This window comes from Melospiza georgiana, chromosome 3 (genome assembly GCF_028018845.1).
Source record: "Melospiza georgiana isolate bMelGeo1 chromosome 3, bMelGeo1.pri, whole genome shotgun sequence".
In the NCBI taxonomy this organism is placed as follows: Eukaryota; Metazoa; Chordata; class Aves; order Passeriformes; family Passerellidae; genus Melospiza; species Melospiza georgiana.
In genome coordinates, this window is record NC_080432.1 from 57,067,038 (window position 1) to 57,089,830 (window position 22,793).

Here is a 22,793-nt window from a genome sequence, read left to right on the forward strand (position 1 = left end):
GCCTCAGTCAATGCTATTCTTTTCCTTCTCTTGACTGAACCTTTATTGCAGTTCTCCTGTGGGTGGTATTTGGCCAAAGTGATCAGAAGGGAGAGACAAACATCAAAGCAACAGAGGCTGCATCTCATGGCACTGCTAGCATGTCTGCCCAAGACAGCAAAGTCTGCTCTACAGTACCTGGACAAAGCCATCCAGAGGGATGCTGTTAGGCATCAGTCAGGAAACAGACATCCAGCAGAAGCAGACCAAAGGAAAAATTGATCTTTGAATGTATCAGTGAGCAGCCATATGTCCATAGGCTAACAGGTACTTGGGGCAGCATGTGGGACATGAATTTGTACATTAACAGGCCGTAGTCCACGCTTATCCCCACCATTTTGCTTGATGACCAGACATTAAAGATTTGCTAGCAGAGACTACACCCCCAAATTTTTATATATATTTCTTTGGGAAGAGGAGGGTAAAGGCACAAGACAGGAGCACAGGTACAACTCCAATAACTGCATTGAAGGGCACACATAGAGACTTGACCTCATAACTCTCAGATTTAAGTTTATTCCATCTTCAGACAAATCATTTTGTCATCCTTGAGGATGTCATCCTCCTCAAACCTCCTCTCTGAGAAAGGCCAGAGAAGAATATATCAAGGGTCCTTCCATTTTTCATAGTTCCAGAAAGTGGCATCTGCCGTGATCTCCACTTCATTTTGTTGTGTTTGATGCAGTCTGAGTATTCAAAAGGCTCCAAATGCCCAAACTGCAACTAATGTATGTTTTTAAACAAAAGGGAAGCAGGTTTTTTTAGTTTTCAGTATGGATTGTGGGGGAATTTATGCACCAGAATGGATAGCAGCATTAGTAAAACTGATTTACCAAATACAACTAAGTCATTGGTTCATTGGCTCATCTTTCCTGAGAACAGGCTAAACACATGCAAGGGCTGGAGCTTCAAACAGCACTTCATAAACTCTTCTGAGTGTGAACTAGGCAAACTGGACTTCCCCGTGTGAAGCAATTCTGAGCTAGCCATGTTAACCAGATGAAAGGAGCTACATTTCTTCAGGCAACACCTTGCCCCAAGCATAAACACCTGACTTGACAGTAAGCCACTGGGTAGAAAAACCTTCCAGACAGTGAAGTCCAGGATGTCATTAGGAGAACAAGAATGCAGCATGTCCATATGGTCTGTGTGCACATCCCTAAGTGCCAAAGCATCGCAGGTCTGAAGCTGAGGAATGAAGAAAACTGGAGTTGTTGTCTTTCACCAGAAGGACAAGCCAGAGCAAGCCCCTCTGAAAAGGCATTAGATGTAACTGGGCCACCCTTCAGGTGAAGGCAAGATTGAATTCCTGATCTCAGACTGTGAAAGGATGCCCTGGACAAATTCAGTGCCTTGGAGAGGAGGGCTGAGCTGTGGCAGACTCTCCTGCCTGCCCTCAGAGGCCAAAGCACTGTGTGCAATCCCTGCAGCAGCCGGTGAGTCAGACCCCACACTGCCCTGCAGGGCTGTACCTGCAGCACAGAGCCACACAGGCCTGGAATCAGCACTTTCAGCCCACCATTGCCACCTTGAACCTCCTCCTTAGGCAGAACTGCAGGTCCCTCCAGCATGAGGCTTCTTCAGGTGTCTCTGAAGCTGGTCTCCTGCATCATCGTTGTGCATCTCCTGCCCTGACAGAGCACTGCCAGCCACAGTGTGCACACTTGCTCAAGGGCTGACCTGGACTGGCAACTGCCTGGCCCAGCTTAGCCCTCAAAGTGTCCAGTAACAATCTAGTGGGCTTGTTATAACAGCACATTGAGAAAACAAATCTCAGAAAAGCAAATAGAATCATCAGACCTCTCTGCAGCTGCTGGCTTTCAGTGCTGCAGAATACAGCAGTGAGAAGGCACAGTAGTCCCCCTCCTGCCTTGTGTGCCTTTGTTCTTGTCCTGTTGTCTCCTGATGCTATCTTTATAATAATTTTTTTATTGCAACTCTCCACAGAGAATGCACGAGCCTTTTATCAGCACATGGGTCAGAGATGGGCTTATTTTAAAAAGCTTTTCCTGATCTTCTCTCTAGAATGGCTGTGTTCATATCAGTAGTCTTCAGAAAACAGCCACGAAGGGCAGATCCAACCACAGTAATCAAGAGATGCACAAAAAACACTGAAACCAGAATGTAGCTTAACTGTTTTGGGAGCTGAGGCTAGACTAGCAGGACCTGTAGCTCACCAAGTTCTGGGGCTTAACTGATGTTTCCTGTAAGCTCAGGAACAAATCTCCCATCGGAAGTGTGAGCTTGGGAACAAATCTCTCACCCCCAGCTCTCCAGAGCAGTCTAAAACAAAACAGTGCAATACTGAGCTGCTCAGAGTTACTAAAGATAATGTATCTTCAACTTACATAGAGGGCAACATGACCAGGCTGACCATTCCTGGTCAAAAACCTGCCTGTTATGGTGTCTGCAGGCGCAAAAACAAACAGAGAAGTGAAGGTTTCCCTGTGCAGTGAGTGAACATGAAAGCCTAGATGGATTTGCATAGGTCTGGATCACATTCCAAATAAACTCACAAGTGGGCACAAGTGAAACACATGGAAATACCCTCCCCTTCACTGAAAAGGATGTGGATTCTCCAGCCTTTCAGAAGCCCTAGGAACAGCACCAGCCACCTTGCCCTGGCTGTGTGGGCTCAGGCAGCAGCCTGGGACTGGGCATTTCTTCAAGGAAGGGCAAAGAAAAGCAGCCAGGAACATTGCAGCTCATGTGAAGCAGAAGCACAGGAGAGCTGATGATAGAATCAGAAATAAATTCCTCTGGTGAAACTCCTTCCAGGCCCACCTTCCCATTGCAATGACTCCAGTTTGAAGACATGGAGTCTGCACATGCTGTAAAGCCATAAATACTGCTGTTCAGCTCCAGGTCTCCTGCTTGTGCTGCAGGAAGGATGGAGCCTTCAAGGCCTCCAAACCTGAGCTATTCTTGGTGAAGGCCAAGGCTGAGAGGCTTCTTTCACAGTCCAGCCCTCATGCAAGCCCTCTGCAGAAACCGCCTGCACAAATGGATTTTGATGGATGAATTTAATTACCTCATAATTATTAAAAGAAAAGCAATCAGATTCCCTTCTTTAGCTGGCATGTTCTAGGGCATTTCCATAATAATCTGAACCTTATGCAGAAGTCCTAAACATTAATAAGGAAGAAAGAAAAAAAATGAGCATAAAAATCTTATGACCTGTAGCCTAAAAACCTTCTAAGGGGAAATCAAAGTATTAAGGACAGGATCAGTAGCTCAAAGTAGTGTTTCTGAAAATAACAAACCTTATACTTTTTTTCTACCTGACACTCTGTTAGGGGGTGTCTTCATATATGCACAAGATCATTTTAAAGAGGGTGGCAATTAGTATTTATCCAGGTATTTACAGATATACTGGGAAGTAAACAACCTCTCAGAAGGGAAGAGTGGAACTTCTAAGCAGAGTTACAATTCTGGAAAAGGCTTAAACAAGGGAACTTGTGAGACTCAAATTAGCAAAGTACTTAGGAACCTGTTCTATGGAATTTTTCTACAATGACCTAGAGACAGTTCTTTAATCCTACTGCTGAAGTAGATGATCCCTTCAGAAGAGAATTTTCCAGCTCTTTATCCACAGGTTTTCCTCCTCTTCCAGATTCAGTCTCCCTAACTCCTCAAGACAGCCATCAGTGCATTGATTGGGAACAACAGCAATCAAAGAGCTATTTTGCTGTTTGGCTACATGACAGTGACAGATCCCCTCTCAGGGTTAGTCTCTTGAGTCAGTAAAAAAGTATTATCAGGAAAGGGATTTTTGACCAATCATTTGGCAAATCAGTGACCAAGAAGACTGACCTCAGCACAGCTTCTTTGGTAATCTCTCTCCTTTTGAATAGCATTTTTTTTCCTGCTATTTCCTGCCTCACTACTCAGTTATTAAGCCATAAGAAAATGTTCTTTTATCCACAGTAGCATCATTGCTTTTGTAAGGAGCATCATTAAAAACACTTCAAAAATCTAAGTGTAGTGTTTCCAATTATCTCAAAATTATCTCAAAAAAAAAAAAAAAAAAAGCCAAAATAAGTCTGCAGAAAGTCATCCATTCTTCAGACTCTTTTTAACATGAAAGGACAAGACAACTGAGAGACTGAGACTTCAGCAACATTTTGCCTTTCCTTAAGGGAGGACTTTCTTGCCTACCTTCCACAGAACACTTACACCAAAACTCCAGCTTCTGCACATACCCACAACTGACCCAGACACTTAAAAGATTCTTGAATTAAGACCTGGATTCCTGTGAGTTCCAAGCAGCAGGATTTGTAAATACTTCAAAAATGTGAACTTGTCTATGAGCATGTATTATGGGCCCATGAATGTGGCTTTCCAGTCTCCCAGCAATAGGTCTCACTGCCTCTTTGGCTTCTGAAGCTGCCAAGTTTTTAATGACTGCAGCCTAGAAGGCAGAGTAGGCTGCACAATGGTCTCCAGGTGATTTTTGGCCAATTATACATTTTAAATGCCTTCCTGACTTGTATAACAAGCATAAGTGTTTCATTGTGTGATTTTGGATTTGGTCAGAGGCATCTCACTTGCTAACTTGGCTACTAAGAAAATTGATATTGATCTTGGCAGCAAATAGCACATTTGAGAACGCTGCTGCCTTTGTGCGTGTGTAAGCAATCCCATCTGGTACACTACACCTACACTGCAGACATGTTTATAGTGCACATAAGGTAATTGGTGCAGCTGATGAGTTAATAAATACAATACCTGAATGCAAGAATGCAAATGGGTATTTTACAAAAAATTTTAGGATGTACTTCAGTTTTAGAGAGAACTAGGAACCACTTCCTTTCTTTAGTACATAACATGTCACGGAAATTTGAAGACATCCAGTTACACTCAAAAGATGAGTTTTCATCTTCTAGCTACATAGCTTTGAAAACTGAAGTCTGCTTGTAGAACAGGCAGATTTCCAGTTTCCCATCTAGCTCTCTTGCAAAAAGCTGAGCATCAACACTGCTGCAAAGCAAACTCTCATCCTTGGTTGGCTTGGAGAATTGCTAAGCAGGAGCCAATAGAAGAGTGAGAATTAGTCAGTCTTCCCACCAGTGCCTGTTTTTCCCAAAATACTCCTTTTTCTGTTTTCTTCCTTTCTAACAACTGAAAAAAATGGAATTCTGGCATTAAAAACAAGTGCCTAGAAATAATGTAAATTACTTCATCACCCTAAAAGAATCCAAACCCTGCAGTTTTTGGACTTTTTCTTCACCATAATCACCACACCTCAAGCTACCGACTGATTTTCAGACCACACTCCCCAGAGTACTCCACTGATGTCCATGACAGGCCACGAAGATAAGATAAGCCTTTGCTCAGCAGGCTTCAAGTCACCAAACACAGGCCTGGGGAAGGTGAAGAACAACCATTCTGTCCTTTCCCCTCTGTGTCCATATCAGCCCGCACAGATGGTTCCTCTTTCCCAGCCAAATCCCCTCCAGTGCTGCCTGACGAATGCACACAGCCAGCCTCTGGTGCCCAGGGAGCTGCACAGAAAGCTGGGGCAGTGTCCCTGCCTCTGTCCCTGCCTCTGTCCCTGCCATGTCCCAGGCCCAGTGTGCTGCATCCTCTAGGTTCACATCACACTGGCACTCCCTAGTGCAGGGACACCCATCACAACACCCAGCAAAGAGAGTCTTCTGAAGAAATGGAGTTAAGAATCCCAACACACAGTCAGAAAAACAAACAAACTCACCCACATGATAACTCACATCTTCTTAGGGGTCTGGAGAACTGATCTGCTAGGATTACCCAACAAAAGCTGCAGTTTTCTTTTTCCTCATACACTCCTCCTTCTTTATTTATACATAAACCTAAATTTTTGCAAACTCATCTGAAGTTTAGGCATGCTATTGTTAAAAAGAAATCACAAAAGTAAACCACAGAGTGAAGTCTTTATGAAATAATGAAAAGAAGTGCTTTGCATAAGGCTGTAGAAAGTACAGTATACACTTCTTAAATGTTTCCAATCTAAGATTACTGTATGCAGTTAATGAGGCTTCTTTGCTTAATTTACTCCTTTTAATAATAAAACCAGGTACAATTAATCATTGTAATGATTTTGCTTTTTTATAATTATTTTCTTTCATCAAGCATAGCACGGAACACTGTATAGCCAAAGAAGTCAGTTATATCCTTAACAGACATTTAAGAAGGAAGGTGGGAAGGAGGGAAAGAATCTAAATATATACCATATATCTTATCTTTAGAACGATGTATTTTTTAATTTTATAAAAAAAATTCTTGCTATTCCACAATAGAAGAAAATGCCCCAGGCTTCCTAAGGTAAGATTTCTTTATAATTTCCAGCAAAATAGATGGTTAGACAAAGGGCTATATTGCTTAAATAAGTCATTTTTAAATTCAGTTCCCTGAAAATCTGTCATGCATAAGTATCATACCTCAGAATATTTCAATGAAAGAAAAACAAATTGACTGAACTCCTTGTATAAGCACAGAGCTCCAGTACATCAAGGATGGCTTCTATTATTGGTCATGGGGACACCAATAACATGCTAATTGCTTCCAGAGTAAAAAGAGAAATAATTATAGCTACAAATGAAGAATCTGCTGGGCAAATTTCAATTAAATCCGGGGTTAGTGAGGCTGTAGGTGAGGAGTGAGCTGTTAGGCATTAACTGGAAGGCAAAGCACACACAATGCCCTATCCCAATTAGCAAGAACAGGCACAAAAGAGCTTGAGAGCTGAACCACTGTATAAACACCACATGATTCACTTTAACATACTGCTGGCAAGAGTTTCAGTGGGAAACCGGCATCTACTTCTTTAACATCTATCTCACTAACTGCTAAATGGAAATGTAACTCAAAGGCTTCAACTGTGGCAACCAGCACACCTAACAAATCTGGAATTTTTCCTCCCATCTTTCTAGAACATTAGCCTCTGCCTATTACCATAAATATCCCATTCATTACTCTCTGGGCACATTTCCCAAAATAAAAGTCTAAAGATAAATACTTAGAATTGGCCAACTAACAACAAAAAACCTCCACTGTCTTATAGACAGCAGTTTAACCAAATGGAAATATTGCCATTAAAATTTTATTATCTGAATCTGTGTATTTTTTAATGCACTTTCTAAAATCATATCACTAAATTTCCTTAATGTCTATTAGAGAGAGTTATTTACAATTGTCTCCAGTGACTACTTTTCGGGTTACAGGTCATTAAAGAATAAACAATTTATAACAAATATCCCAGATGTGCTATCTGGGCTTTGTGATTAATTATATATAATCACATTATCCCTTCTGTTTCATAAATGCAGTAACTAAACAACTTTACACACATCATAAATTTGAAATCTGAAACACAACTGGCATTTCCTATTATTACATTCCATTATCACATGTTCCGGTCTTGAGACTAAACATTAATTTTCTTTTCAATACTAATGCTTGTAAAACCTTGCTTCTCAAAAGCCTGAGTGCAAAAGGGTCCTAAGTGAGCTACAACACAAATTTACTTCTACATTCATTCTTTGCAACATAAAAGCAACTGAAATTCTATTTTTGCAGTAACTTTAACTCACCTTAAACCCCTTGTTCTATTATTAGAAACAACTATATGACTGCATTTCTGTCTCTTACCTATCATAGTGTAGCAAAAAGAAGGGAAATAGGCAGGGCAGAGAGCAAGGACAAGTGTTATACACCACAGAGCATACAGTCACAAAAGTCACATTCACATTGCTCCAAAAGAGCATCCCTTCCAGTGAAAAATGTCTATTTTATGATTGGCTTTTCACAAATATTAAAATGAATATTATATGTGTTATGTTAGAAAGTCATGCTGTATTAATTTTCTTGAGTTTTAAATATAGTTTTAGGTTATAACATAATGTTAAAATAAAAACTATGCTATGTAAGATACTTCTTTTAAGAAAGGACTCGCAGCGAGACAGCAGCCACAGGACACATAAATCTTTCAGAGGAAAAGAATTTATTACTCCCTTATCAGAAGAAACTAACTTCTTCCCGCCTCGCTCAGCTCTGAAGACACTGTCAGGATTAAGAGGAAGAAGCTGACACTGACCATACAGAATCCTTTGTTTGAATGGAATTTATGCATCATATATAAGGTGTACAAATATGCAACAGGCTATTATTTTTAAGGGTTCATCCTCTGTTAACGTCTGTCCTTTTGGGGCTTATTTTGCCTAGAAAAAGGTACCTGGACACCCATAACTCTTTGTTTTTATTGTCCCATATTGTCCTAATCTAAATTGTCCAAATTATTATTACTCTAATTATATTGCTATTTTCATAACCATTTTTTTATTATTCAACTTTTAACATTTTAAAAACAAGTGATTGGCATTTTTCACACTTCCAAAGGAATGGTTTGGGCATTTCAACATACAAAATCCCCTCCAGATCTGGCTGGTTTACGAGGGGGCTCTGCTAAAGAAGTGAAAATCTTTGTCCCTCTCCTACAATAGATTTCATGTACCACAATGGGTGAACTACCTGCAAGGAGAACCAGGGATGGGTGAGCCACCTGCAAGGAGAGCCAGGAAAGGATGCCCACCTCCCAGCCAGAATCATGACCAGGTGCTGAGGAGAAAAGCCAGCTCAAGGTGGGTTGACAGCTACAGCCACCCCCTGCACAGGCTGCTGGGCGGCCTCACACACCAGACAGAGCATTGGCCACAGCAAACTCCCAGGAAAGCTGTTGGACATTCTGGGAGCTGCCGGGAAAAGCAGCCTGTAAAGCTGCCCAGGCATCGGGGAGCTGCCAAGGGCTCAGCAGCTGGCAGAGTTGGGCTCTTCCCAGCTGCCCAAATGTCACCTTTCCCAAAACTGCACTATGTTACTATGGGAACGTGTGCCACAGCTTTCAAAACTGCAAAACTGGTCCGCGTTTCCAGGTGGAATTGATGCATAAAAGGAGACGGCCAACTCTTCGGCATGCAGGAAATGCTGCCGAGTCCCAGATGAGAGAATGAAACGGAGTGTGCCTCTGGATGCTCTCTGGCAGCGCTGCAGACCTCGCTCACCACCTGGCTGCCCCCAGGCTTCTCTTGCTCTTTTACCACCATGGCTAGGGTACATTTTTCTTTCACTTTCAGCTCGACTCCGTGACAGAGTCCGTTCCAAGAAATCTTTCTAGAGTGGTTTGTGCACGCTGAATGAAATCAATGGACCAGCTCTCAGGAGGAACCCTGCTGCAAGGAAAACTGACAAAAATGCATTATCTGTATACGCTATCTTTATCAGCCTTCCACCCAGTCACTACCTTACTGTCATGCTATTTAAAGCACGGCAAATTTCCAGTGCTGTAAGTGCTCTCAGATGCTTTTCCCCCCTAATTAATTAAATTAACAAAGCCTGAAGTAGCTCAGAGCAGTTGCCACTGCTCAGCATTACTGGAACTTGCACTCTAACTCCTATGAGTTGGCTTCATGAATACCACATGGAAACCGGTCCCTGCCCCAAACATTTTACACCGTGATTTTATCCAGCTGTCTTCCTCATGTATCAAAAAGGAAAGCAGAGACACTTCGTTTCCCTGAGCAGACAATCCACTGGGGCACTGCACGGGACTCAGGAGAAGTACAGCTGTTTGTTGTGACAACAGAGGGCGACATCGGAAAGAAATTAACTATAGAAAAGCACATCAGGCAACTGATACTGTTTTGCGGAGATAAACAAAACTTTACAACTTTTGTAAAAGTTGTAAAGCCGGTATGCTTATTACAGTGCTGGACGCATGTGGGAATTGTTCTCTTAAGATGTCATGCGTACTTCTGGGAACTTTAGGTCTTTTTTTATCTCTCTCTCAAATATATATGCACACAATTTTACAGTAGGTTCATACATATTCATTTTTACGAATTCTGCGTGACATTTGTCGCTAGTTCTTCTTTATCAGAAAGAATTCCTAGGTCAGGTTGACGTGCTTTCACAGCAGTCTTTTTGTCTTTCATTATTACTGGTGTCACTCTCTGGGGCTTTCTTCACTGGAGAGTGATGGATCAGGCATTCTGCTTCTTGATCTTGATTGCCGTGAAGGTGGTGAGAAGCACCTGGAACGGTCCCTCCTTACTGTGGTTTTAAAGTGTTCTTAACATACACATAATCTCCAGGCTGTATGTTCTGTACTGGCTCATCTGACTTTCTGCTCTGTGTTCCAGCGACGTGTTTTTCAATTTCTCTGAGCTGTCTGCTTAAAGCCACCATGTAGTGTTACTTCTTAAAGTGGGTGGACATTCTCTTTTGTATTCTATATGGTGTTCCATAAAGCAATTCAAAAGGACTCAGCTTTTCTTTAGCCTGAGGTTTAGTTTCACTAGCAATAGTGCTAGCGGAAGAGCTTGGGCCAGGGTAGATTAACTTCTTGCCCGATTCTTACAATCTGCTGCTTAATCAAATGATTTATTTTCTTCAAATGATTCATTTTCTCAGAGCATCTTCTGCGACCGAGAGGCTGCGGCAGCCCTGACGGGGCCGGGACCGGGCAGAGCCCTGCGAACGGGACGTCCGTGCCGGCACCGCGGGGCGGGACCAGCGGCGGGGCGGGACACGCCGGGGAAAGGCCGGGATCGCTTCCGGAGCGCGACCTTGGCGGGCGGGCGGGTGAGTGCGGGGCCGTGCCGTGCCGTGCCGGGCCGGGCCGGGCCGTGCGGGGCTGTCCCAGCGGCGGCAGCGCCTTCCCCCGCAGCCGCGGCACGGCGGGCAGCGCTCGGACGGCGGCTTCGGTGCGTTCAGGGATGGCGGCGCCGACGAAGGCGGAGAGGAAGGCGTGCTGGGGGGCCCGGGACGAGTTCTGGCAGTGCCTGGACAGCCACGGGGATGACGCCGCCAAGTGCGAGAAGCTGCGCCGGGCCTTCGAGTCGCGCTGCCCGCAGCAGTGGGTGAGCTCCGGGCGGGATGCTCCGTGGGGATTGCCCGGCTGCCGCAGGGCCCAGCCTGCGCTTGCCGTGCCGCCAGGCGGAGCTTGATTCGCACCCTTCTGGCTGGCCGGGAAAGGAGGCTCCTCAGCACAGCCCTGCCTAGCCCGGGAACTAAAAACAAAGCAGTGTTGAGGGTATAGTACAAAGAGAAAGGAAAATATTGTTTTAAACTTCCAGATAAACACACTGGGTTATTGTTGTAATTAAAAAACAAAAATGTTTTAGAAGCTTGTAGAAGTATGCAGAAATTCCTGTTTAAGGGCCAGTACAGAAGGGAGCTGCCACACAGGCCATGCAGGCATTTTAAGACTGGCATCTGATGCCTTGTGCATAAAAATACCTTTTTTTCCTGCAGTGTAATTTCACAGTAAGGCACCTTCCTGCAATGTAATGCATTCATGTTGTGTCTATTAGTTTCCTGAGCTCAAGCTGTAATTCTTTTTAAATAGGCACTGCCCTTTGGTACCATACAGTGGTGTTTGAGGGTCTGAACAGTTCCTGTTGCAGGTAGTAGACTGAAGGCAGCTAAAAAGCCTGAGTACCTTCACATCTGCTGCACTGACACTTTGAACAGTGCATTTCTGGTGTTTGTTATCTCTAGGGATGATGGTCTCATCTGCAGGGCTTTGCACATCAGCGGCTCTGGACACTGAACTCAGAGGTTACATAGACTGTGCTACCATAGAAAAGCTGCTGGACTTACCTTTGCATCACAAATAATTTTTTGTTCAGAGCAGTGAAAAGAGAAAAGCATGTAAGATCTTCATGAAGTAACAGGGTAGTGAACTTAAAAAAACTGAAGTTCAATTTCAAAATGGTAAAGAACCCCCACACTGCTCTTTAGTCTTCAACAGAAGAAACTTCCTAACTAGTGCATTAAAATCCTCCTTCAGTTCAGTGATCAAAGACTGCTTACACAAAACCCCTTCCTCTTGCTAGTTTCTTATAATGAACATTGTTTCTCTTTTTAAACAGGTTAAACACTTTGACAAAAGAAGAGACTTTTTAAAATATAAAAAGAAGCTTGAAACAGAAGGGTATAGTCCTCCAGAAGCTGCTGGAAAGGCTTAGGAACTCTGCTCTCAAATCAAGTCAGACTAACTAGAGGAGGAAGAAGCCAGAGAAAGCAACAGAAGCTGCTAGAGTGCAAGAACTGGTAATGTAGCAGTCTCCCTGAAATACAGACTGCACTTCTTGTTGCCAGGTCTCACATGACTGCTAAAAAAGGGGTCATGGGCAGCTTTTTGATGAGTTTAAGTCAAAGAAATATGGTGCAGGGCTGTTCATAAATTTAAGGGTTTGAATGTATAATTAGTAAAATTATTTCACAGGAATAAATGATTATTTAATACTGCTATGTACATATTCCAAAGAGAAAATGAAATTGTTTTTCTGTAAGTGAACCACCCTTTTCCTAAATTAAAAAAGTCCATTCCAACTTGCCTTTTTTGTCGAAAACAGTGGGTTGTATAATAAAATTTGTATTTGTCATTTACCAAATATTTCAAAGTGTTTTAAAATACAGTTTAAGTCAGATATTAACTTACACAACAGTGGTCATTAGAAGACCTAAAGCATCCTGTGCATATGATATGTAATTCACTGTTTGGAGGATGCTCTTTTTTTTTTTAAGCAATAGGAATTTTTACACTGGTGATAGGTTTTCAGTCAGTATCTCTACTAGAAGTATGTCCAGTTATTTATGACAATTCTCACATTATGGCCTTTTGTAGAATTGGATTACCTTAGTGATGCAGCTTTATTTAAAGGTTCTGACTGTTTACAGCAGGATTAATAAATGTGGCTGTAGAAGGCATTTAAACAAGGAGCAGCATTGAATGTAATTATGTAAGTGGATTACCTTCCAAATATCATATAACCTATTATATTTAGGTGCTGGAATCATTGAATACTATGGTTAAAGGCACAACTTCAATTTCAAGCACAGTCACCACAACTGAAGTTCCTGCAGTAAAAATCCTGTGTTTTGAATTTGAGATTGTTCACAGTACTGTGCTGACATTCAGCAGAAAAAAACACATACACCACTTGCAATATAAATAGCATTTATTTCCAATGCAACAATTTAAGGAGGTAAAGTATTAAGGCATTTAAAAGTCACTCTGAACACTGGAGAGAGAACAGAACATGCAAAGTTGAGAATCCTCTTTCACCCTGAGTTTGTATCTCATCTATCCAGAGCTTCACGTGGTAGCACCATAGGAAGCCATCCAGCTGTACAGTAAGGCACAGACTCTGGGCAGTCATTGCTGCTGTTTTTGCTTGATCACTTGTTGTCTTGTGTACTCCCAGATCAGCAGAGCCCCGCTCACATGGACATTGAGGGAGCGGATGATGCCCTGCTGAGGAATTTCCACACAGACATCCAGGTGGTGAATCAGGTTGGCTGGGATTCCTTCATGTTCGTTTCTAGGAAAGAAGGAACAGTAACTCGCATCTGAGAGAGAGGCATGTGTGTTCCAGAAAGCAAAAAATACAAATGTCAAAACAGCATCCAAACACCTCTTGACAAATGCCACATCTGCCTACAGAGTAAGGCACAATTTTTTGTCACTTCTGATGACAAGAAATTGTTTAAAAACAGTAATACATTACAAAGAAAACGTGGAGGGAGCTGACTTAACTTTTGATGTAAAAAACTTGGTGGAAGACTCAGTTTTCAGTTCACTGGCCAAGCAATAGCTGAGCACCCAGCATAAAGACACTCTGCTTTTGTTTTTAAACCATATATAGTGAAATCATCATGGTATGAAGCTGCTGGCACAGCAGGAAAGCTCAACTGCCCACTTTACATTCAGGTCGTGGCATGAAGGAATGTCCAAACTGAGCACACTAGAGAATACTGAAGAGAATACTGACTGGTAATTAAAACTATTATTTTTAATTAGAATAGAACAAAGTGATTATGAGCACTCCATTCTGAAGACAAGCTACATGTAAAAAAGTTGGAAAAAAATCTTTATCCTAAGAGGATAGCCAGGCCCTTCTTCCTGGTCTCACTCAGTAGCCCTGCAATGCCAGGAGCTTTCTCACTGCTATGTGCTTTACTGCAGATTTCTTTTGAGTAGCCTCCCTGCCTTTGTATCACATCTGAGACTTGTCTGCTTGTACAGCCTGATAACTTCTTTTCTCTGAGGTTGTCTCATGCTCTGCTTGTACTGCAGAAGCTTGCTACTTCATCTTGTGTCTCTCATCCTGATGTTTTAAATCACCTCCCAGCCATGCACACTCAGTCTGCTCCAGCCCTCCTCACTGAGCTCAGCAGGGCAAACGCAGCCTCCTCCTCGCTGAGCTCACAACCCACAGCCCACACAGACAGGGCCCCAAACAAAACTGAACAGAAAGTGTCTTCAGCACTCCCAGAAAAATAGAACCCATGCTGTTGCTACCTTCACCCCTTATTAAAAGGTGTTCCAGTGTATGCATTGGTTGTTAAATATGAGAAGGGTCATTCAGTAGATAGCAATACTTGGTCGTCTTTAGCACACAAAGCCAAGGACTGCTCTTTCCATGATCATTTCCCATTCTAGAATCCTCTTTACTGGTGTCACTTGGTTTTTATGTATCCAGACTCTAGAGAATGGGATGGACTACAAGAGGTAGGTTTACAAAACAGTGTGTGCTCTTACCCCAGCAATAATAGTGATTTCTCTGGGAAGCAATATTCTGTAAGATCGAAACTTTTAGCTGTTTGTTCCACACCAATAATAGTGTAGCCTTCTGTTTTTTTCTCCTGTAAATAATCAACAAGCTGACATGGTTTCACCTGTGCATTAAAAGTAGAGAGAAATACAAAAATATATAAATATCACCTTTTGTAAACTTCTGAAATTATTGTAAAAAAAAACCAAAAAAACAACAATTTACTCGGACACTTTATAAGACCAATGACTTTCATCCCCAAAGACTCTGTCCATATAAATAGCTTAACATTTTAAAAGCCCTTCAGCAGTAGCACAAAAAGTTAATGGCACAAAATACCCCCACCAATACCATGAAGAAAGATGTAACAATTTACAGCTCACATAATCAGCTTATCACAGCGATAAGAAATTGCAAGTGTTTTCTAAATTCTTTTTTATAAGGTTGACCCAAAACATACAAGATTAAGTGTCAGAGGTAACAGCAGAAGCTTCCATTAAACAAAAAGATTTTTTTTCAAGATAAAAAATGTAAGGCTCTGAACTATGCATCTGACAAACTGAAGATTCTGAGCACATTTTTTAGCTATTAAAACATTTCCATTCACCTCGACAAGGGGGAGCCACTGCTCTGCAGAAACACTCAGATGCTGAAACTGCTTATCCTGTATGTAATGAAGACTGCCAACAACTAGTGCAGATGCCCCAAATATTTCACTTGTACGACATAAACCTACAAAAACAAGAAATAAAGCTATTTTTGTGTAGAAACTAAACACCAAGCCAGAACACCGAGTGAAAATGACAAAGAATGCAGAAGAGAAATGGCTACTTTAGATATCGATTTTTAATTAGTTTCAGGTCTTGCAAGCCACACCTTGTTCCATATAAATTACAGGGAAAAAGTGTTGTGTAATTTAGCAGAAAGACCAAAATTAGAAAAGCACTGTGTCTTGAAAACATGCTTTTACAATACTAATTATACAAAGTAAGGAGTTAAGTGTCCAAGCCTTAGCAAGGCTGGATGGTTTGACACATCCACACCTGTTAAATGGCAGAGGATGACACATCACAGCATTAGAGTGCAGACAGCAATAATAGCCTGTGGGCTTTTCATTACCCTCTGCAGTTACTGAAACTGCTAACATCAAACACAAATGGCAATAAAGTATTTGCAGGATTTATTACGTCACAGTCGACACATTGTGAAGGCAGTTCTTAATGGGGAAACGGGGCCCTGCTGTCCAACAGACATGAGAATCTTGCAGGTTTACAAGATTTCGTGTAATTGCTACAGAAAAAAATGCAAAAGCAAATAATTTCCTTTAATTGCATACACAGTTGAAAAACTCAACTGTAGCAAATAGAGAATTGACAAGAAACTGAGCATGATTTACAGCAAAATTCTACTTAGTTAACGCATGCTATGTGTAAGTTCTTTTTTTTTCCTTAAAATGTAACTGTAGAAGACCCCTTTCTTTGGCTACCAGTTTCTTTTAGGATAATAATCTATTCTTCTGAGCAGTACTTAAATAATTTTCTAATTATCAACATAAAATGAAATTAACTTTTATTCTCTAAGTGTGCTCCAAGGTCTAAAATAAAAGTTTGACTATATCAACCTTACCTCCTAAATTGGTAGGTTTATCAATAAGTGAAGCCACCACAATCAATCTGCTGTTTGATTTGCCAAGTTTAGCAGCACGATCCTGAAATGCCATTTCCAAGTCTAAACTAGGAGTACTGTTCTTCCAGGGTATAATCTTCTTCTGAACATCAGTCCACTCTGTCTGGCTGTCTGCTTCAGCCAGATGTGAACCTGTAACAATAAATTGTACATTCATATGGATATGCAAGTGGGAGTGAAACTAGTGCTTCAATAAAGAAGATAATCCAAATTGTGATACTGGAGATACCATTCATGATCTACTATTATTTTATGGGACATGTTCTGCTCACATAGGTGCAAGTTTACTTCAGCTGAAAAGAGGTCAGGCTGAATACCAATAATTACAATTTATACAGATTAGCTCTATTTTACCCATGTCTTGCTGAGCCCAGTCACTTGGTTTCAGCTCACGAAGCTCCGTTCGGGAATGGCACCACTGAAACGCTGCTGGCCAAGGAACGTCAGTGAATCTGTCAAATCTAGAGAGGGAGATCCATTCATCCTCAGCCAGTTCTGAAAGGCGGGGAAGGATGTAAAATATTGTCTGCAATGGAACACAGTGTTATCAGCAGAGTGTCACTAAAGCAAGCAAAAATAGATAATTAATGGAACATGTCGACTATCTAACCTCCTATGATTTTAATACTTTTTTTTCTTGGTATTTCATACAGCTTACCAGTATATCTCTCAATATTCATAACTTTACTTATAGTGCTAGCGAAAACTTCCATAAATCTAGACTAATTGTCTAATGAAACTTTTCCTGAGGATCTGCACTGAAGAGTTCTCAAATACTCTTAGAACTTTCTAGTAAAGGATTTATTTAATGTCAAAAGAAAAACAGTTGAAAGCTTTAAGATCTAGTGTTAAAATCCAGCTCAGCACAACCAATACATCTAATTAACCATGATTTATTGAGGAGGAAAAAACACATATCCCAAGGGAAAGACTGAGCAAGTAAAAGACTTTAAAATCCAGACTTTTTGTTTATCCCAATGTGCCCTTCAAGACAAAGGTGAAGATGCACCCTGAATACATTTAAATGTATTAGTCTTCCTTTGTTGGGTTTTTGCCTCCTATTAAGGACTTTTACTTTGCACTGTCTAGCATATTTGTGTTCACAAGAATATTTCACAGAACAACAGTTAAAAGAAGAAAAAATTTCTTCTGTCAAAGATGGCACTGTTTCTGCAAAAACATATACCCAATTCATATCCATGACTATCTTGTATTTTGACCTTAGTTCTGCTGTCTCTTCTATTTATCTGCACCCTTATTTTTGCCTGCCTTCCTTCCATTTTCAATGATGAAAATGTTTATTCAGCTGTTAGTTATCTGAGCTATATCAAAAAAGGTGGCTGAAAAAGGTGCTCTGGAAGTAATATATCTCTATCCCATTCGCATCAAACAATCCAGCTAAGCAACCTCAGGTAACTTCTGGGAACAGATGCCTTAAAAATCCCAATAACCTTGCCTAAAATCCTAATAATCCTTACCTCAACTAAGTAGATGCTCTTCAGTTGCTAGAATGAACCTTTCCAGTCACAAATATAAAACCTGATTAATTCCCACAGACAGGCACATTCATCACACATATCTCTTCCTAACTGACCTGGGTTTTTAACACAGTATAAAGTAGAAAAACTAAGATGCAATCTGAGTCTAAAGCCTGTCACAATTTGGGTGAAGTAATTTTTTGGGGGTTTAAATGAATAACAGTTGATAATTTCATCCCACATTAGAAGATACCAAAAAAGATAAAAATACAATTGCAAAACTAGACAAATAGTGTGGTCTTGCCTCTAGACTATAATCCTCAACTGGATGAAATGTTGCAAAGAAGAAGTGATCTTGGATTCGCTGCCAGTTCCTTCTGGCATTCCTGCAAGTGCAGAAAGTAATGTAAGATACATTTAAAAAGCAAGGGAAATTAAACTGAAAAATTCAATGGTAAGATTGGCATAAGGCAACCTAATTTATTTACTGTATCTTGTACAGGAAAGAAAATACTTCAACAATTAAGTAAGGGCCCATTTTTAAAAAATTACAGCATTCAGAAAATAAGCTTTACTTATGTTTCAAAAAAGGTCCAAAAGAAAGACACGTCTCCAAATTCTATTACCAAAAGGAGTGAGTTTGGCAAGAAGTATCCCGTGGAAACTGGATACTAGCCTTTGGTTCAGTGTCAAGTTTTAGCTGTTAAAAAAAAAAACTAAATCAAGATTCTTCCCTTTGCTGCTTTTTTTCTGTATCATTTCTCCCCATACCAACTTCTTATTAAATAGCAACAAAAACCCCCATAAAAATTATCAAGTGCCATTTTAGAAAATGTAACTTGCTGCAAATGGCTCAGAAGAACAATGTGTAGCTGTAAAGAATGTTACTAACCCTGTGCCATGCATGTTTTCCACTTGTTGAAGGCTAGATTCAATAACTGGTGTCAGAGCTTCAAATTCTTCCACATGCAGCATTCTGCACATAGCCCAGATTTTTTTAAGGGCAATTAATGCATAAAGTCGAACGCTGAAATTATGGCTGAAGCACCACTGCAGAACAACTATGAGGGCTTTCTTCAAAGCTGGCTTCTAAAGAAACAAAGACAAAGAAGCTTCTTTCATGTTAAGTCTTAATGTACAATTCAGAAGTTATGAGTGGCCCAAGAAAAAGCTCCTCAAAAGATATCCTTTTGGAAATCACAAAGCTTTGAAATTATATTAATTTCCTTCATTCCATCTCATCAGGACAAAACCTACAGCCTCGCTTGTTCCTTGAGAAGGTATTAATTTGCTTTAAAAATCATTATTCTGCCTACAAGGAAACCTCTACTTCATTCTGGTTAAAAGAGCAGCAAGAACAACAAGCCCAGGTGCATCCACATGTTTATGTAAAACTGGGGTAGCTATTCTAGAAAATTTCACAGGTAATCAGGCTCTATGTAACCAGAACACCTGCTAAGTTAGCTAATTTTCCAAAGTCCAATATTTTACAGAGGTGACAGGAAGAGTTGGTGTTTTGCATAACAAAGAATACCTTAGTAGGAAGTAGGTATTAAAGAGATACTTAAACATTTTGGCAGTCTATTTTCAATTCAGAACTCTGTATAAGCACTGGAGGGGAATAAAGAATGAACACTCTTAGAGAAATGTACCTTCTCTGAGGTATTTTGAAGAATGATGTCAAAGTGGGCCAACACTGATAAAAATGTGCAGATGCTTTTTTTAAGCTTTTCTTCATCCTAAAATAAAAAAGTAGTAGTAAAAGTATGTAGTAAGTAAAAAGGAATGGAACAAGGGATATGCAAATATAAAATGGTTTTATACTTTATGCATTTTCACACCATGTTCTGCACATGCAATAATACTGACACTATTAAAAATCTACTTGTTTCCACAGCCAAATTTCTGATAATACAAGGTCAATATTATTAGGATTTAGTTCTTCCTAACATGTTATTTGCATTTTCCTAACACATCAGTCAGAATGAAGTATATAGTGGTATAAGTGAGCTAAAATTCAACCCAAGTTCACTGTATTCCCCAGGAATGCCAAAGGTCAGCACCATTCTACAACCTCTTGCCTGGGGCTCCCGCTACCCAGAGCTCAATCTGCAGCTCACACTGCAGTTGCACACTGAGCCACCTGCACTAAATGTATTCCTCAACACCAGGAGAGCCTCTGAAAATGCAATCTGTATTCCCTTCTCATAAATCTACGTGTTTTCTGCTTGCTCTGATGGTTTGAACGGGCTCACTGTGATAGTACATTTGTTATTATCAGCGTGAAATCACTTTGATCCAACAAATTATCATCTGCTAAAAGGACAGCAATTCCAACAGCCCAAGCTTTTGGAAGGAATTCTGAAACAGTCAGCTCTCCTCAGCCAACCCTTTCACAACTTTTGGGTATCATCACTCAAACCCTGCTCCGGTTCTAAAATCTCATTACAGAACTCCACCATGAGAGAAGTCCATATTAAAAGCTGCAAATTGAATATGCATTATACAAGTCATGTTCTCACTGACAAAGAGGATGGGACAAAAATGATAAAATAGACAAAGGTGGGCTGTGGAAACCACAAGTAACTTAGATCTCCAGACCCAGGATCTAGGGCATCCATATGGTCCTGATGGCTCTTATATTGGACTACTCTTGACTCACTATGCCAGCTCCACTCTGCCCAGAATAAAACATCATAAAAGGAAGGCTCTCAACAGGAAGAACTGACTTTTCTTTTGCCATTTTTAGGTGTCTCAGATTATTGCTCAGACTCACAAGCTAAACTGCTCTGCAGCCCTCTGTTTTTAATGGAAGACTGAAACACACAAAAAATAAGGAATGGAGTGACAAACTGTACCCTCTTTGTTCAAATTACTCTCCAAATGAATGCCAAAGGTCTTACTTACATAGCAAAAGCAATCCCAGAATTTATAAAGGAATTGGGGATATTTATGTAGAGTCAAGATAACAATCCATTCTATGAAGTATTTCACAGATGCCTGATTATTACTGAATCCAGCCTGAAAAACTCTGTCAAGAGTTCCACTCAAAAAATTCTGAGAAAACAAAATCAGGCAATCCTTTAGTATATTACTAGAGTTATTTCAATGAAGAAAAAAAAATTAAATAAAAGAACATTCTCACCTTTATCATAGTATTAAGATATATTTTTCAAGATGCAAATGAAAGCATTTTAAAACCATCTAATTTCTTTATTATACTTCTCAAATATTTTCTTATGAAGCAGCATTTGATGGAAGTAACACTTGTCAATTTCTTGACTGTTCATAAACTAGCAACATTTTTACTAAATGAAAAGCTTTTAATCAGATAGTCAGCACAAACTTTTAGTCAGCTTTAACAGGAACAATCTGGCCTCCTAAAATTCACAAATCTAAGAATCAGTTTGCAATATCCTCTAGAAATGCATGATAAATCCATGACTTTAGACAAAGAATTAAGCGACATAAAACTTCCACAACACAGAACTTCCACATCGGCCACAGGTTACATGCCTTTTATACCCTGCTGTAATTTAACATATGCAGCTTGCATGACACCAAATTAGGTCTTGAAAATAGGTAGGTATTTATTTATTTATTTAAAAATTTATTGTAAAGAGCAATACCTGGTTAAGCTTTGGGAGAAGAAGTAGGAGTGTCTGCCATACCCGGTTTTTAATTCTATGCTGCAAAGAGTTTGCATAATAGCGTGTTCTAGACCTGGACACCAGCTCATCCTGAAAGAAAATTAAAAGCTTTAGAGCCTATTCTTCCTTTAAATTTGAATACATGTAAATACACTTTCCTGTACTAAGAAAGCATCATCTACAAAGCTGGGATCAGCACTGAACATAAGCTTAGGAAAATATATTTACTTAATTTATTAAGAATTAAATTCTGAAGCTTATAATTAAACAATAAAGTAAGTAAATATCTACTAAAGCTCACTTTTCCCCACTTGGTCAATCTCACAACGCAAATATTAATCATTTTTCTGCAGTACTTAATTGAGAGGAATGAGGGACCCTAGTTCTTCAGACAAAAGTAGGATTCAACAGTACCAGAACATATGGGTGATGATGTAATAGCAGCTGCAGTAATTTAGACTTTAGACTCCTGCCAATGCATAAGTAGCTCTCATATAAACAAAAACTGGACCCCAGCCTTCTCCATCATTTCTATCTATAAAGGTATTCTAAGGAGACAGTAGGTCTCTCAATTTAAGAGGTAGTCTGCAATAGTTAAAGCGAAATGCAGTGCTTCAGAATGCAGCCTAAAGGAAGATTCTTAAAGGAACAATGGTTACAATTTGGATAATGTTCCAGGAAACTAAAATATCCACTAAAAAGAGAGAAATAAATGCAAAAGGCAATTTTTACTATTCTGGTTGAATTAACTTCAGTTTCATAACAACGAAAAGAATATTACTTGGCAAATCTAGAGTCTACACAAACAACACAAACCTGTCAACGGTAAATATTTTGCATTTTACTAGTTGTACTAACAGTGCATTTATATAACATGAGAAATTTTACCTTATCAAGTAGTTTGATGAAAATATCTTCCATAAACGTCTTATGCAAGACATTTGTTCCATCCAACAAGCACAGAAATTTAACAGCACAAATGCGAACAAAGTGATCATCTCGATTTGTACTGTAAAATATGAATAAAAATAAAAATCAAACTCTACTTGTTTAGACATAAAGATAATTCCTAAATTATAAAAAAGCACCAAAACATCATCTGGAAGATACAGCCATCAAATTGTCTACAGTGAGACAACATGAAAATACCCAGAAGTGCAATTTTAAAATCTGTTCATCATTGGTGATGAAAAAAAATTAGTGAGTTCAAAACCTGACCCCCTGACCCCAAGTCTATCTAGAGTTCTTTAGTAACATCTAGGTGTTTAAAAAACTTTTCCATAGAAAAAGCTGCACCAGAAAGTTTTTAAAATTTTGTGCCTGTAAACTGTAATCTTCTAACA

The 22,793-nt window shown here is 40.1% G+C and overlaps 2 protein-coding genes across 2 annotated transcripts in view; one reads left to right on the plus strand and one right to left on the minus strand.

The window, feature by feature from the left end:
* The first annotated feature begins 10,703 nt into the window (after positions 1 to 10,703).
* On the plus strand, positions 10,704 to 12,411 carry LOC131081493 (cytochrome c oxidase assembly factor 6 homolog). The gene is made up of 2 exons (XM_058020650.1): positions 10,704 to 10,934; positions 11,949 to 12,411. The coding sequence occupies exons 1-2, from the start codon at positions 10,791 to 10,793 to the stop codon at positions 12,042 to 12,044; spliced, it is 240 nt and encodes a 79-aa protein (XP_057876633.1). The 5' UTR covers positions 10,704 to 10,790; the 3' UTR covers positions 12,045 to 12,411.
* A 611-nt stretch (positions 12,412 to 13,022) lies between these two features.
* TARBP1 (TAR (HIV-1) RNA binding protein 1) overlaps positions 13,023 to 22,793 on the minus strand; it is a 32,163-nt gene continuing 22,392 nt past the window's right edge. The window contains exons 20-30 of the mRNA XM_058020645.1: positions 22,339 to 22,459; positions 21,430 to 21,540; positions 20,708 to 20,857; positions 19,453 to 19,539; positions 18,693 to 18,889; positions 18,105 to 18,186; positions 16,677 to 16,848; positions 16,263 to 16,454; positions 15,244 to 15,368; positions 14,624 to 14,760; positions 13,023 to 13,403 (exon numbers count right to left, since the gene is read on the minus strand). Coding sequence (XP_057876628.1) covers positions 13,238 to 13,403; positions 14,624 to 14,760; positions 15,244 to 15,368; positions 16,263 to 16,454; positions 16,677 to 16,848; positions 18,105 to 18,186; positions 18,693 to 18,889; positions 19,453 to 19,539; positions 20,708 to 20,857; positions 21,430 to 21,540; positions 22,339 to 22,459 — 1,540 coding nt within the window. The 3' untranslated portion in view covers positions 13,023 to 13,237. The remainder of the gene's footprint in view (positions 13,404 to 14,623; positions 14,761 to 15,243; positions 15,369 to 16,262; positions 16,455 to 16,676; positions 16,849 to 18,104; positions 18,187 to 18,692; positions 18,890 to 19,452; positions 19,540 to 20,707; positions 20,858 to 21,429; positions 21,541 to 22,338; positions 22,460 to 22,793) is intronic.

Coding starts and splice junctions, on each gene's coding strand:
- LOC131081493 (XM_058020650.1), top strand. CDS start 10,791: ATGGCGGCGCCGACGAAGGCGGAGAGGAAGGCGTGCTGGGGGGCCCGG. Junction 10,935..11,948: donor CGCGCTGCCCGCAGCAGTGG/GTGAGCTCCGGG, acceptor CTTTTTAAACAG/GTTAAACACTTTGACAAAAG.